Source organism: Melanostigma gelatinosum (genome assembly GCF_949748355.1).
Source record: "Melanostigma gelatinosum genome assembly, chromosome: 3".
In the NCBI taxonomy this organism is placed as follows: domain Eukaryota; kingdom Metazoa; phylum Chordata; class Actinopteri; order Perciformes; family Zoarcidae; genus Melanostigma; species Melanostigma gelatinosum.
Window position 1 is genome coordinate 4,950,378 of NC_136636.1, and position 17,146 is coordinate 4,967,523.

A 17,146-nucleotide genomic window follows, 5' to 3' on the forward strand; every position below is an offset into this window, starting at 1 on the left:
GGGGCAAAGTGCTTTCATTAAGAGGTTATACCTGTATAATGTCTATAAATTCAATAGAAAATATTTTAAAAGTCTGTGGTTGTTTCCCGCTTTCAGCACAACATTTCGTGGTCAATCCTTGCAGTCGCAGACAGTCTGTCTGTTTAAATAGTGGAGGGTCCCAAAAACAGTCTGTAAGTTGAGCCGGAACTCGTTTAAACCAGCAGGAGTCTGCACGGGAAGGATATCTAAGCTCCGCCCACCAGGTGGTGCAAGGTTTTAGCTCCTCCCATCAGCAAAAGGCACCATCCACAGGTAATCCAGGTGCGTAAGAATGTGGCTGTCCAACAGCGGCTTCAGTCCGCTATTCCTGGATGTCTGACTTAAGGCAAATATGATGATTTTTTACAGAGGTCTGATTTCCCCAAAACAAGCTGCCAGTTGAACACCGTCCACTGCCGGCTCAAATTGGACAACAGCGGCGTGTGCGGACACCAGTCAATCAACCAGACTCAGCTGGATACCAGACGAGATGTAGCTGGTTCTTGGTCACAAACAATTAGGTGGTGAATGACCTGCTGGTCAGGAAGTAGATTGGCCCGTCAGTCAGCAGGTCTGTCTGTAGGTCAGTTCATCAGTCAGCAGGTTTGGAGGTCTATCGGTCAGTCAGCAGGTCTGTAGGTCTGTCTTTGTGTCTGTATGCTGGTAGCCTCGTCTGTAAGTCCATATGTGGGTCAGTCCATCAGTAGATCATCAGCGCTGTAGGCCTGTTAGGGGGTCAGTCAGTACCAGGTGTGTAGGTCAGTGGTTGTGTCACAGGTGCAGACTGATTTTGCCCTCCTTGGCGAGCTGTTGGATGATCTGCTTCTCAAAGTCGGCGCTGTGGACTCCGGTCTTCCTGAAGGCTCCAGCATTGCGATTCTCCTCCCAATAGTGATGCCAGTTCCCCTGCTGGTCGGCGCCATAACCGAACACAGACACCTGAACACAGACAGGAAGTGATGCCGTGACGTACTGCAAGACACTACTTGACCAAGTACGTCTGTCAGGTCTGTCACTAAACATGTCCTGCGTTTGTACATTTGAAAGTGACGTCTGAAGACTTTCAGTTCTATTCTCGTGATGATGCATTTGAGAGCAAAGACTGTTTTCATTCAGGGATACTCGGACAATGACAGTAAAACATGGATATGGAAGAAGGACGTGAATTTGGTCGTTTAAATGTCTCAGTGTCCTTAAATGCACCAACAGAGTGAGTTTGCGCAACAGGCTTTTGCTCCCTGCTGCATTGACTGAAGAATGAAATTGACTAAATGTTTGTTTAGTATGTTGGCGCCAGAGATGAAGACACCCCCCCCCCCTTTACCTGGTCACAGGTGTGCAGAGCGAAGATGATGGCCAGCATGCCAGTGGACGGGTAGCGACCGTGACCCTCAGTCCATCGATCGTTAGCATACTTAAAGAACGCCGGGTTCACCACCAGAACCTGCGCACGCACACACACACACACACACACACACACACACACACACACACACACACACACACACACACACACACACACACACACACACACACACACACACACACACACACACACACACACACACACACACACACACACACACACACACACACACACACACAGTGTTAACATGGTGATATGTTCAATGTGTTCGTGGCCATCGGCTCGCTGGTGGTTTTCACATATTTTGCAGTGAAGTGTTTAAATAAGCACCTGGAGTTTGATTTCATAATTATAAATGCATAATCTGAAAACAGCTGACGCAACAGAAAAAATATTTGTGGAAAATAATCAAATTTCTTTAACTGAGGCGGTATATTTGTTATTATTTAAAAAAAATAAAGGTGTAGCTGTATAGTTCAAAAGGAAAGAGAGATAATTTGTAAAACAATAACTGTTATGAGGATATTTGCGTGTAATAAAATGTTACTTTCTTTCCAGACATTGTGCGCTTAAAACATCAAACCTATTAAAATTGACTCATGACACCTTTAAAGGAATCAATGCAAACATATTTAAACCAGAACTGAAACTAGACTGAACCGTGAAGTCAAGACTTTCTCTTTCATGAAGCAAAATCAGAATGAAAATGGAGGCAGAGAGCTATGACAACATCAGCAGACTACACAGAGAAGATGATGGAGCATTGATTCTACCTTGTCTTTATCAGCCTCCACTTGGTTTTTAACCTTCATGTAGGTCCTGAACACACACAGAAATACAACAGCTCATCATGTAGTTCAAGCGTTAGAATATACAGTATTTATGTTTCGCTCTATACGTTTACACGCATGTAATTTAATGTTTAATAAAACAAAAAAGTTCACATTTTGTCCTGCCTGATGTAAATATTCAACTTGTTGTTAATATTCAGGCATATTGTCGAGTATATAAAACATATATTAATTTTGTATTTGACCTTAAATACGACGTGCAGGTAAACAGACTCGGCAGTCATTTCAGGTCTATTTCTGTAGATATGTATAATTTTGAGTCGATATTTTAAGCTGTGAGGTATTTATCTACCGTATGTTCACATTAGAACAATGAACAGATTAGTATTTTTATGCAAAAATACATTAACACGTTTTTATATCTGGTTAAAATGCATATAGTATATATTTATACATATGCATGCATATATCTGTGTTCATAGTAACATACAACATTTCTGTACAATATATATTGTTGTATACGTGTCTTAGGATTGTAATACATTTTTTTCTTTATGTATATTCCCGATGTCTTTTCAAATACATTCTCTCAATAATTGCTACAATCTGAAAAAGTTTACTTATATATTTTTATTTTTTTATTATTGCCGAGTCCGATGTAAATGCTTCATATGTATATTTCCAATATGTTACTATGTTTATAACATTTATGTTCTTCTTTAAATATATAAAGAATATCAAAGCTATTATCTAGTACCGTTTTCCATGTCTGATGTTCATGTTTCGTGTAATCTGTGTCTGTTTCATGTACATGTTTCCTAGATTGTACACGTACTTTTGTTAATGTTTTTAAATGATTACATTCATTGAGGTAGAATTCACTGCAGGGCTGTTGTATTAGACGGAAACACCTGACTGAGCGCATTTCTCTCTATACCAGCTTGAGTTTGAGGACATTTGCGTCTGTATTTCATACATCTTGACTTGGCCGGTGGACAGCGCGCTGGTCAGCCACTCCAGGTCTCTGAGTTTGAACGGAAGCAGGACGAGGCTGACGCCATGAGCAACATCCACCGCGCTCTCCGGGTACAGGAAGTGATACGTTGTCCGATTTCCAACATCTTTCTCAAATCCTCGAGTCACCGCCTTGTTCATCCTGTGGAGGAGAAAGGTAAAGAGGATGAGGAAGATGATGATGACGAGGAAGGTACCGTGTGTGGGGACAGCGAACACGTACCGGTACACAGAATTATGGGAGTCGATCAGGTTGCCGTTTCCTGACTTTCGCAGGTTGCCGGAGTTGCCGACCACCGCGCAACTACGGCAAGTGGAGAGGAGGGGACTGAAGTCCACAGTGGGCGGGGAAATGACCTTAAACATCTCTGACATCACTTCCTCGAGCGACTGGTCGTTACCGGCCCGCTGAAGACTCTGTGGAGAAATGGAGCAGATCACAAATATTTTTTTAACACAGCGTTATTAAGTAGAGATCCATAAAAATACACTTTCCAACAGCTCGGGAAAAAAAACATTTTGTTTTAGGCTGTAAAGGGTGCATACAGTTGTAGTATAACTTCAGCTGGATGTTAGAGTATACAGCGTACTGTGGATCAGACTGATGATGTTAGCAGCATTTCCACCCCCCTCTGCCCCCCTTTAATCTACTAATGGTTCCTGCAGCAGGACATAATCTATAAATGCAGGAAAACGACTCAGACATTTGGCTCTTCACCCAGACAGCTGACGGTTACAAAATCTAATTTACGACTTTTAACATTTCTATTTTCTGTAAAGACAGATTTTCATCAACGGTCTTGACGATTTACTGAAACACATTAGACGACCGTCGTCCAGAATATTACAGATTTATATTTGGTCTTCTAATAAACATCTGTGTGATTCAGCTGATTTAACAATTCAAGTTGTCACATCAATTCAATCCTGACAAGTCACTTCCAGTGTGCAGCCTGCAATCGCTTCCTGTAAAACACAGTTACTAAATGTAACTGAGAATCTTTATTTCCTGTCCATTTTTTAAACTATACTGTCATTTAAAAAAATCACAGTACAGTATACCACGAAAAATCATAAAAAATGATAGAAAATATATTAGTACAAAATCATAAAAACGTCATAGTATAGTATTTCATGAATAAAGTAATAGTATGTCATAAAAAAGTCATAGTATAGTTAGCGATTAAAATGCCATAAAAAAACCATAGTGTAGAATGTCACAAATGTCAAAAGAGTCATGGTATGTGTCATAAATAAAATTGTGTGTGGTTGATTGCTTCAGGACGCTTCAGGGTGTGCCGAAGGAGGAGCAGAGCTTCACCAGCTGCATCCCATAATCACCACATCTACAAAGACACAGCTCTGCCACGTCGTCAGAGTTCCTTCTCAGTCTGTCTGCGTTTCAACCCATTCCTGTTCGAGACTTGATCATGTCCGTTTTGATTCACCTGTTCAGTGGCCCTTGTACTACATAGTTTAGTATGTGATGAAAATGTAACAGTATGGTATGTCCTAAGAATATAACAAAGAGTCATAGAATTGTATGTTGTTAAAATGAAATGAAAAGTGGTAGTATAGCATGAAAATATCATAGTATAGTATGCCATTAGAAATCATGATAAATGAGCCAAAATAACGTTATGGTATAATAGGCCATGAAATAAACATAGTATGTCATAAGAAAGTCATAGTATTGAAGGCCATTAAAATGTCCAAAAAAAAAAAAGTCAAAAAAGTCATTATGTTATGTATATGTCATAAATAAAGTCAAAAATGTACAAAAACCATCACATTATAGTTTTTAATCTAAAAAAAAGTCATAGTATTAAAATATCATGGCAAACAATGTATCAAAATAAATTTGTGTGCAGGGTCTTTATCTGTGGTTCTTCAAACCACTTGGTTCAGCTCTATTCCATCATTGTTGGACAGTGAATTAATGTGATTCTGATCATTTTGGGCTCTTGGATCGTTTATTTTTTGTACCTTCATTTCGGATTTGAGTGGGTACGTTTGCGCAAAAGATGTGTGCTTTGTCTCGTAGTGGCGCTTCACATTGCTGCTTCTAATAATCGCCACGGTCTCTGAACATATGAAACATACTGGTTTTAAACTGCCTCTAGGAAGAATGAAGATATATAAGAAGTCTGTCCATTCTTGGTTAAAGACTCTGGTCTCTCTGGTCTCTCTGGTCACTCTGGTCCACATTTCTCTTCTTAGAGAACGCTATATGAAATAACTTCTGACTCACGGACCTCTTCGACTGTTGGGTCTCTCTCCCATGTGTGTGCAAATGTCACTGGAGTTGCGACGCTTTTAGAAATACACATATATGATTTACAGCGCATGTAATTGGTCCGTGTGTTTCCTGGACCGCTGAACGAGTGCCGTAAAGGCAGGAAAAGCTGTGCCGGTAAAAATAAAGCAGATTCTGACTTTAGTATAGTATGCCATAGCAAGTATTGAAAAAGTCAGAGTATTGTATGTATGTCATCATAAAAAGTCATCGTATAGTTGCAGTGTTTCCCCTACCATTGCATTAGGGGGGCGCCCCGCCGCCCCTTGAAGGTTCTATATAGCGCCAGATCACAACAGAAGTCATTTAAGGTTCCCTTTCCTATAGAACAGGTCTATGCCGTGTTATTTTATTCAACAAACCAAAAAGCCTTGTGTTATAGACAGCATGTCATTTCTGTCTCTCCATAAAGGTGTACAATTCTCCTCTGCTCTCTGTATCGCTCTGTATCTGCTCTCTGCGCGCACACACACACACACACACACACACACACACACACACACACACCCACCCCCCCCCCCCCCCCAGCGGACAGAGAGCGCTCGGCGGAAAATATGTTGAGTCAACCAGCTGAAAAGCAGACAACAACATCTGCGTTCCCATGCGGTGAAGATGCAAGTCTCCTGCGAGTTGCAGCCGGAGTAGCTCTCCTGCTACAGACAAGTGCTGCACATTAAAAACAGTCAACACCAACAGTAAAATGATTAGATATTGTACAAATCTTGCTTTTTGTCCTTACCAGCCACCATCTGAGCGCCTCGGGGTCAAAGTTGTTGTTGGAGTCTCGGAGGACGGGCTGCTGTTTGGGGTCGTAGCGTCGGCTGAACCAGTCTGACCTCCCCAAGTCAGAAATACAGGATTCGGTACAACCACACGACCTGAAAGAGGACGACACAGAGGAGTGACATATGGACAGAAAAGGGAATCATAGGAGTCCATGACTTCCTGGATGTTACCGCAGGTCATACTGGGAGTTCTCTTCAGGCTTCTCCTTGGCTTCAGGTTTGGTGGTGTGGGGAGGAGGGGGCGTCCTGGGAGGGTCAAGGGTCAGATCAGCAGGAGGCGGCGTGGGTCCAACTACTGAAAACCCAAACAGACAGAGTCAGAGAACACTGCATCATGGGAGCTCTGCTAACACTGTTCGCATCTATATGAATCAATCACAAAGCTACAACTCCTAATACTGCTCTAGTACTTCTAGTACTGACAGTGCTCCTGGGGTTGTACTGCTAATACTAAAGAAACTTTTAATATTACTACTATTAGAGCAGCTACTCCTCACACTACTGCTGGCAACACCAATACTACTACAACTGCAGCTACTACCACAACAACTAGTACTTCTACCACTAATACTACCTCTGCTAATACAATTGCTGCTACAATTGCTATCAATATGACTACTATTGAAGTACTGATACTACTTATAGTGCTGCTACTAGTTATACTAGTGCTAGGAGCTGCTTCTGACAGTTTTTAATTAATAAATATGCCTCATTTAAAAAAGGTTGGAAAAGAAGTTGAGCAAAACATTATGGACAATCTACCTTTTTACAAATTTAACGTAAACGTAAATTGAAACTGTTCAAACTGTTTCTGCTCAGTTTTGTCACATGTTGTGGTTGGAGATCTTCTGACCCCAGTGATGACGACATCAGCTCCTCACCTGTCTCCCTGCCAGTGGGCGTGGCCCAGCTGATGGGCAGGACTAATGACAGAGGCAGGAAGTGTCTCCTCTGGATGCTCTGACTGGCGAGCATGAGGAAGAGGATGGCGGCGATTATCAAGGCAACGCACATCTTCCTCCTGAACAACATGGCTGGACGGATGATGAGCGGGCGGCAGCAGGAGGAAAGGTAGTGTCGATGTTGTTGTTGTTATCGTCGTTGAGCTGTCAATCAAACGTTCAGCCTGCTATGTCAGCATATTTGGACTGCGTCATCTGCACATTTTCGACCGTTCTGGCATCTCTTCACTCAGCCTCATCTCCATGAAGCCTGCACTTTCGGTCCGGTGCAACTTTCCGATTGGTGGAGACAGGATCTATGGTCACACCTGGTTCAAACAGAAAGAAACTGTGACATCAGCATCATCAAAAACAAGTGGAAACTACATGTTTTAGCTTAAAATGAATAATTATATACGTTATATAAGTTGACACTGACACCAGGTCACCAGGTCTTTGTTATCCAGCTAACGCCATGAAACCTGCTTCAGAACATAATGTCTGTAATGGATGATTACTGAAACATTACAATAACAACACTGAACAGACAGAGTTTGGAGTTAAACTAGTGCCAAAAGTCTGCAGCTACAGGGAGAAAGTTTAGTGTTTTTACACAGGTATTATCCATAAAGACAAATAACAAAGTACCCAAAACAACTACGTAAACTAGGCTAGTTAGCCATAACAAACTATAACAAACTAATTATAACAAAATATTTAACAAACTAATTATCCGTAACAAACTAATCATGACAAACTATTTATCCATAGCAAACAATTTAACGAAATAATTATCCAGAACAAACTATGTGCAAAGCAACAACACGGAGAAGAAAACCAAAGCTTTTCTTCCCTCTGAGGAAACTCCAAAAACAGCAACAGTGAGTTCAACACAAAGAACAAGAAGTCTGCATTTTAACATGTTGATGATGATGATGATGTTTGAAGAGTTAATTTCTAAATGATGACATCATCTACAACAACAGCAAACACAATGCCTCAAAAACCACAGGAAGAGGAAGCGAGAGAGAGGTCACGCGTTTAACTTTTGCAGAATAATGGAGTCTTCCTCCTCCTCCCTCTTCCTCTCACACCCCAACCTCCCCTCTCCCTCATGCAGGAATGTCTCCCTGCAGACAAACTCACTCTCTGAATACCAATCAGATCTGGATTCAGTTCAGCATCTCCTGTTTCAGCTCTCGCTCTGCTCCTGTCTGCTTCCCTGTCTCTCTCGCACCGTGTGTGTGTGTGTGTGTGTGTAGTTAATAGCCTTACTTTCCCTCCAAAGCTCCTTTCAAACCTGAACATTGTTACACAAATGTGATGTGTACGAGGAGGTTGGACCTGTAGTGGACCTCTCCCATTTCTGTCACACTTTAGATCGACCCAAGTGTGAACTGAAGGTGTCACGGTAACATAAAGGCGTCTGCAGCACAGGCAGACAGACAGACAGACATTTATCACTTAGTTACCTCCTGTGCTCTGGATTAAATAAACTTAATAAACGGTACAGCAAACTGAAGGAGGGTTCAATTTCAGGAAATTATGGGGATTCTGGTGTTGATACAATGACACTCTGAGGATTTAACTACACTTAATCTGTGAGGATTTGTGTCTAGCTCTGCTGTATTTCCCTCAGTGGGGTCCTCCTACGAGTCCCGCCCACTGCCACGCCTCTCTCCGTAGGCACAGCTGTGCCTCATCTCCTGTGATCGCCTCCAGCTGACATGAATACTCCCGTCACTCTCATCCCAGTTGTCAGTCCGTCCGTTTACCGACCTGGTATTCCGACCCGTGAGTAGTCCGTTTGTTCACTCTCTGAAGAGCCGCTACTAACGATGCATTTCGTTTTTTCAACTTGCCTGCCGTACAGTGTCGAGCCTCGGGTTTTCACCTGTACGAAGAAGCCTTCCAGTTTGTTCCTCGGAGATCAACTGTGTAGTCTTGGCGTTCCTGTGTCGAGCCTCGGGTGTCACACAGACTATCCAGCCTGCCTGCCAGCCGCGGACCGGCCACTTCCCGGCTGAGATCCGAGCGGAGCGCGAGGACGCGCCTCCGTATTGCTGTTTGACAGGTTTCCTGTCGGCTTCGTCTGCCGCTCAGCAGGATTAGCCACTTTCCGGCTTGGAACCGTGCGGAGGTTTTCCCTTGACTGAGAGAAATAAATTATCGTGGTTTTGAAATAGAACTCTGCTGTCTGAGTCTGCATTCGGGTCCATGAACACATCATAACATAACCTACAAGAGATGGACACGACTCTCATATATTTCAGTTTAACAAATGCACCTCTTAAGAAGGTCGCTAATCAGCATGTTCTATCTTCCTCCCGAGAGACACGTGAAGGACCGGCATCGCCATCCATAGAGCAACACCACTGACAAGTTGGCTTCTGAACATGAATGTTATATTGTGATGCAAGATATTAATTTTCACCTGGCTTGATGTGATTTAACACTTCTACATATTGTAACTCAAATAGGGTTAGCTAAAGAGCAACCTCATTCTGACGACGGGTAAGCCTCTGGAGGTGAGGGGCTATATTTCTGGGGTTCCCGTATAGCCAACGGATATCGGGACCAGGACTTAATCGTCCATGTGCTGCTCATTGTTTAAAAGTCCGATTAGCGACTGGAGATGTGAGACTGGAGTTGGAGTTCAGAGACGATGTGTTCGACTGGATTGTTTCACAAGTAGCCGGTTGACAAGATCCTTTTAAACCAATAAGAAGCTAAATCATCGTCCGACGATAGCAGTTATCTGACTGCTAAGACCCTAACATGTACTACTGCTGCTGTACAACTACTGTAATCGTGATTTGGGGAACAAGATACTGACACCTCAAAACACTTGACTCATATTTGTTCATGTTTTATTTATCCGCCCCAGGCGGGAAGGAAAAGTTGGGACATTTACCTGACGGTAAACTGGATTAGTCAGACTGTGTGGCATGGTGACTGTGCTCCACATATCTGGAACAAAGTCCCAGAAAGCTGCAGGTCTGCAGGTCTGCTGAGACCCTAGTACCTTTAATTGAACCACATTCAATATATCAATCAATTTCCTGCATTTTAATACTGTATTTTATTTCTCACACTTTTTTATTTTTTTTAAATGTTTTAAAGTAATGAATGTTCTTAATTGTTTTTAAATCTCCTTTTCTTTTGCCTTATGTTTTGATGCTTTTAATGGTTTTATGTGAAGCACTTTGAATTACCTTGTTGAAATGTGCTGTACAAATCAACTTGCATTGCCTTGTGCAAACATGTCCTGGTACAAAGGGCTTTAACACAGAAGTAGTTCAGTACAAAGTGATCAGCTGGATGTTTGGTTTGGATGTGAAAGTCCACACAGAAGACAGGGACACATGGATCACTATCTGTTAAAAATCAATTAGTGGAATGAAGTCCGTAACTACAGATAGTGGTAAGTAGCCAGTTTTCAGCCCTTTTCAGATGCATAGAACACAACATTGTGGCTCCATCAAGCTATTTAAGTGACAGAGGTGATTTTAAAATGTTCCTTTCAGCTTTATTTAGACATAATATGATTAAATCACGAGTAGAGACTTTTATTGTAGTTGAAACACTGATGCTTTGGTTTTTTACTGTGTCACTGTACACAGAGGAGCGCTGGACTTTTTTCTTGTCTCAAAACCATAAAAACAAAATTCGTCAGTCGACTCGAATATCATCATTCTTGTCAATGCAGAGACGCAACAAGACAATCCTGTTTGCTCACACTCATCTACAGCGTAGTGCTGAATATTCATGTGTTCATCCATGCAGGTGGCTTGAATGAAAGCTGAAAATATGAAGGAGGGAGACGGCTGGTCTGATTAATATATTCTGGTGTGCGAGGGTCAAATCGGCTCATTCGGCGTTTCCTGGTTTATTAAACAGATGTTTTATTTTCTGTAGTACCGAGAACGTCATCAGACAAGCGAAGACGTGCGTGCACCTCAAACCAGTTTTTCAGGTCAAACTGCTTTTTTCACGAGGCGTACTGTAGGCACACAGTAGAGCATGTGAGTTACACTGTGCATTATTCAAACTCATTCACCTCTTGAGAAGTTTGACTAGTTTCAAGATAATATAGTTGAATCAATTTAACTTGTGCCGTATTTAAAGTGGCAGGGAAATGTTAGACTGTCAGATTATATTGCCCCAGGAGTAATCACGATGGACGATATTATTCTATGCCGCTGATACAATGATAATAGAAGACTATAAAAATGCAAGTACGCCCTTTTAAAAAGGAACACACCTTCATTTCTTCTCTTAAATAAAACCGCACACAAAAAAAAGAAAAAAAATGGACTCTCAGGCGATGTAATCAAAAGAATGCACTTAAATAGTATTCAACATTTGGCACAGAGGTATAAAGAGTGTTAAAAGAATATTCACGCAAAGAGGAACATGTCTGAGAGGGACTACGGAGGACTTTAAAGCTCGGATGGACACGAATCATGAGAACAAAAGACAAACAACCGTGTTAGAAAATATGTAGTTCTTTGATTAAAAAGTCAAAAAGGTACAACAGCAGAATATTAGTGTTCATGTAAACGTAGTGAGTGTTACGGAGTAAGAGGCGAGTAGAGGACAGAGGAGTCACAGTGTCTGTCTGTTATCTTAGAGTTTGGAGGGGGGGGGGTGAAGGGCCACATGGTTTCCTGTACAGAGAAAGCCACGTACCAGGCAGTGCCTTCTTCCTCTCTCTCTCTCTCTGTGACCTCTGACCTGTGTTGGCACCAGAATGGAAACCAGCTGCTCCAGCTGATGAGAGTACAGCGACGAGGCGGAAAATAACGACACCACAGAAGAAGAATGGCGTCAGTTCTCACACTATGCACCACATCGAAACCTATTTTTACCAACTTACTGAGTTAGACCTGCTCACACAGTTTGATGAGACGACAATTAGACTCTGCTGTCTGTTAGACTGTTAGTCTTTAACATGAATGTCTGTACAAAGTAACATGATATAACAATAGTCGTTATTTCCTTTGTTATTTTCCCAATTACTGGTCTCTGAATTCTGCTGCTGACGCTGTTAATAAATGATAGACTTTCCTTTATGGCTATTCGACGCCTGGGGCCGGACGCGTAGCGGCACTATTGGGCCATTAATTATGCAAATATCCAATTCTCATGAGAACACGCTCATTTAATCACAGATGGCTTCATGATCAAACAGTTATCTGACGTTAGCAGCTTTTGTTGAATCTGACGTGGCACACCTGTACGAGCCCACCGTATAAAAAAAAGCAAGAGAAACTTATGATAAGAATACGAAAATGTTCTTACACGAGGTCCATTGTTCTTGAAACTTTCATGTCAATAAAGCCCCTTTTAAATTGAACTGAATATTAAGGAAGAGACATCACCTCGATATAAAGGATATGACCAAATCACTCCACCCTGTTCAACGGTGAACTTTAAATTTGAACAAAACAACACAAAAGCAAAATCCACAGCCCTGTCTTTCTATTCAGGCAGACTTCAGGTTTAATTGTTAACTCGGCATGGATGAATGTTTTAGTTTCCATGAAGACGGCAGAAACAGGACATTGTTATTTCTGTCGAGTTTCGCTGACCAGAAGCCGAATGGAAAATGTGTCGAGCTCAAAGCTTCAAGTGGAGCTGCGAAAGGGTAAATGTAACACACGCACTTTTAAATACACACAGAAACACACACTCCACTTCCAGTTACACTACTGACTCAGACAGACAGTCAGACTCGTACGCCCGTCTGAGCCTCTGTAATATTTGTTCTACTTCATTAGAGCGTGCTCATAATCCAGCTGTAAAGACGACACCCACTTCCTGTCTGAGGGATCTCTCCTCTGCTGCTCCTCTGACGCTTCACTTTTTCCCCCGCTATTAAAAAGGTTTTTTTGTAGACCTTTTAAATACCGTGAATCGATTTCTAGAGATTTTTTTTTTTAAAAGGTCAAATGCTCTGAATGAACTCTGTGATTGTGAGCTGTAGAAATAAAAACTGGACTGGAGTCTGTAACAATCCGTTTCTGTCGTTCAGATTTAGATTCAGGCTTTCTATAATTATATCTCTTCCCAAATAGAGAGGTGGAGGTTTGACTCTCAGCCCACCGCACAGCCTCGCTATCGATAATTATGTCACGTATCCGGTTTCAGTTGTCGGCATCAAACGTAAATATCATGAACACAGCGTCACACCTCACACCAAGCACTTTACTGTTAACACACGGGGAAGCAATCAAATATTTTTTACAGACTCGCAGCAAAATATATACTGTGTCGTCGAAATTCATCACCAAGGACCAGAAATACACTTCTACATAAATACTACAGGACATTAAACAGAAGTAACAAAATATTCACCGCAAAGCAAGATGGCAACAATGGGAACATTACAGACAAATATACAAAACAAAGTCACGTTTCATTGGCGAGGTGTGCACTATAAGAATATGGAAGAAGAAAATGGGCTCAATAAGATCAAAACAGACCCAACAGAGATATATATATACAAAAGTATTACAATGGAAGAGTACAGAGAAGTACAATAAGGTTAAAATGTTCCAGAGAGAATATCAAAACAGACCAACTATGTTGTCTTGTGTCAGACTAGAGCAGCAATATTATTTTAGATAATTAATTGATCACCTTGGATGGATAAAAACATTTTTAACTCTTTTAATAATCAAGCAATCGTTAAAGGCATTCTTCAAACAAACATTCAGATTTCAGCTTCACTAATGTGACGATTTGTATTTTTTTTCTGTTGTTTACGATTAAAAAGTGAATATCTTTGACTTTTGGACTTTTGGTTGGACAAAACAAGAGGACGTCACCTTGGAGGACTGTGATGGACATGTTTGTCTATTTTTTTTATATTTTATAGACAAAGCGATTTGTCATTTAATTAAAGAAAGTAATTGACAGATTAATCTGAGACTGTAAATACATCAGTAAACAGTAGAAGGCATCACTATACCAGCTATTACCAGCCAAGTTAAATTAATAACTGTGAGAGATACTGTATAATAAAGAAGACTTCAAATAACACAACGATATTATAAGAAAATATTAAAAAGATAGAGGTTATACAAGTTAGAGTAGCGTGAAGTCAAAATTGACCCCACAGGCGATGGAAATATTACCAGTTTTATTCCTAGTATTTTACAGAATGTGATTCTATACAAACACTTTAAGAATATTACAGGAGACAACAGGGAAGTATATTAATAAGGTGCAAAAGAAATATGGGAATACTGAAGAATTATTATACAAGTACTGCAAATATGAAATACCTCTCTACTCTGCTGTTTGTTGTGCAGCTGTAACGTTGAATTGCACCCTCATTGGGATCAATAAAGTTTGATCTTGACTGTGAATCGATACACTTCATCTTATCAGGGAATCAATACATTTTATCTTACGTGTTTTTGTAGGAAATGTGTCGGAGATTAAATTACAAAAACATACAATAAAATCGAAACAGAGCAGCTGAGGAGCACAGAGAAACTGTAATATATATATATATATATATATAAAAGTACAAAAAGATGGATGGATAGATAGATGGATGGGTGGATAGATGGATGGATCGATAGACAGATGGATGGATAGTTAGATGGATAGATAGATAGATGGATAGATAGGATAACCATTGTCAGCAGCTGGGTACAACAAACAGAACAAATACTGAAGATGCATTCTCGAAATGTCTGTAAAGATTTACTGCGACGGCCCTTTTTCTTGTGCTGCCGTTGTAACAGTTCTTAAGATCAATAGTTTGATCTTATCTTAAGTGTTTCTGTCGGAAAAAAAGTGCAGAAGACAAACTACGGATAACCTTTTTTTGGGCTGGTCAAGCAGCCAGTGTTCATTGCCCTGTTTCTCTTTCATTAGGAATGACAAACAATTCAAGCTTTATCTTGTTTTATCACTAAAAAGGAATTTCAAACATTTGCGAACAGGCATTTATTAAAGAGCCTGAGAAACTGACTCACTTACGGAATATTTTAGACAGCCGAGAAATAAATGTTCTTTCTCGATAAGGAAAGCAAAATCTAATTATAGAATTATTTCTTTAACTGATAGTGAAGGTAATCCAGCAAATTTATGGAAAACAGTGAAGTCATTGAACCTCAATCCTGCCTCGATGCTTTTTCTCAAATGATCATCTAAAATCTGGCAAACAAGAAATGAGCGACGTCCTTCATCGTCATTTCATATCGGCAGTAAATACTTTGAGAACTCAAACCATGCTACTATAGCTAGTAAACACAAGTGAGTTATAAGAAAAAATCTGCCCCGTACAGTTGTCATGAACGAGGATATTATCGACAGAGATCGAAAACATTTTTGTACCAGGCTATGAACATGTTTATTTCTGCTGTGAAGTTAGTCCAGCCATAGCTATGGACATGATTTGGATTGTGATATTAATGATATTGTTGCACAAAGCACAGACTTTTAAGAGGGAGTCGCTGTTTGAATAGAGGAGACATTGCTCTGATATTATTAAATAAAATGTGCATACTCTTTTAATTAAACATGTTTATTCACGTGACTTTAACTATATCATTTCAAAGCTCTTAATGAAAACTAATTTATACAAAATAAAAGGATGAATGAACAAACGATGTATGTCTCAGTGTGTCTGCCCTGCTAAAATAAATGATAAATAAAATAAAATAAAAAAATATTTAAATATAATGAATAACACGTAAACAACTGACTGACTAATTATTACAGGCGTTAAATTAAGTTAAAATAGACCGAGTAGGCTACAACAAACTGTAGCCTCCGCTATGTATAAGCTCCAATAAGATAATTACAGGCTGCCAGTCAACGGGTATTTTGGGAACAGTAGAAGTAACTTACAATCATAGGAGCACTGTGTACAGTGGGTGGGTGGTAGTCCCACCTCGTAAAGAAACTATATAAGTAACGTCAGAGACAGAAAGTCTGACGACAATTTGTGACGACCCCCCCCCCCCTCCTCGTCTTATCGGTCGCCACCATATTTATCTTTTACACACACCAACCCCAACAAACAACGACAAACAAGAGAGGAGCAAAGCCGGGAACGACCCGCTGAAAAATCAGCTGAAACCTGCATGAAGTTTGGTGTAAACTTCCCCGAAGTTTAAGTTTTTAAGTTTCCACCACACACACACACACACACACACACGCGCAGTGACCTGGTAAACAGCCGGTTTAACGGTACATAGCTTCGTTCAGAACAAACCGAGGACTCACATGAAGACGCAGCGTCCCGGATGGTTTTTGTTCTTGTCTTTGTGAAGCTGCAGAGTTGTGGGGGCATGTTGATGATGCAGGGCTGAGAGGCCCCGCCCACCGGGAGAGAGGAGGAGGGGGGGGGGGGGGGGGGCAAGAGGCGGCACAGTGTGGGGGAGGAGGAAGAGGAGGGAGTAGCCTACAGATGTGTACATGTGTTTCGCAATCGTTCGCAGTGTCTCAACAATGAATAAATAAAATTAAAATCAGCGAAGAAGAAAAACTGACAGATTTCCAAAACAGTTTTAAATGGCGCCTCAGGTCAGTTTATAATATATCACAACCGTCAATCAACTGAAAAAAAGAAAAAAAGAAATAAAAACTGGATCACATATGGAAATGGTTTTGGTCAAACCTCTCAATCACTGTACTGTAGATGAGGATTCAAACTCACACAAGGGCATACACGTCTGCATATGGACGGTATGGGACATGTCCCATGTAAATATTATCTGACACATAACATTTGCATTATCTTTAAAGTGGAACTACGCAACAGAGACAAAGAGAGAGGCGCAGACACTACACAGCCAGCTATGCGGTCACCGATGTTAGTTTGGGTTTAATAGTGCAGGACGACTTTTGTTCTTCAAATGTTATGACTTTATTCTCATAATATTAACAATGTTTTTCCACAGAAATAT

The 17,146-nt window shown here is 40.8% G+C and overlaps 1 protein-coding gene across 2 annotated transcripts; it reads right to left on the bottom strand.

The window, feature by feature from the left end:
• Positions 1-782: 782 nt before the first annotated feature.
• Positions 783-16,548, bottom strand: st3gal8 (ST3 beta-galactoside alpha-2,3-sialyltransferase 8). Of its 2 annotated transcripts, none has more exons than XM_079265770.1 (9): positions 16,464-16,548; positions 7,155-7,543; positions 6,457-6,565; positions 6,228-6,366; positions 3,416-3,609; positions 3,155-3,334; positions 2,161-2,206; positions 1,346-1,465; positions 783-960 (listed from the first exon to the last, which is right to left on the bottom strand). In XM_079265770.1, exons 2-9 carry the CDS (start codon positions 7,303-7,305, stop codon positions 793-795), a joined length of 1,107 nt encoding a protein of 368 aa, XP_079121896.1. In that variant the 5' UTR covers positions 7,306-7,543; positions 16,464-16,548; the 3' UTR covers positions 783-792. The 2 variants fall into 2 exon arrangements, with proteins under 2 accessions (XP_079121896.1, XP_079121895.1); XM_079265769.1 differs by having other exon boundaries at positions 6,457-6,568.
• Positions 16,549-17,146: the final 598 nt, after the last annotated feature.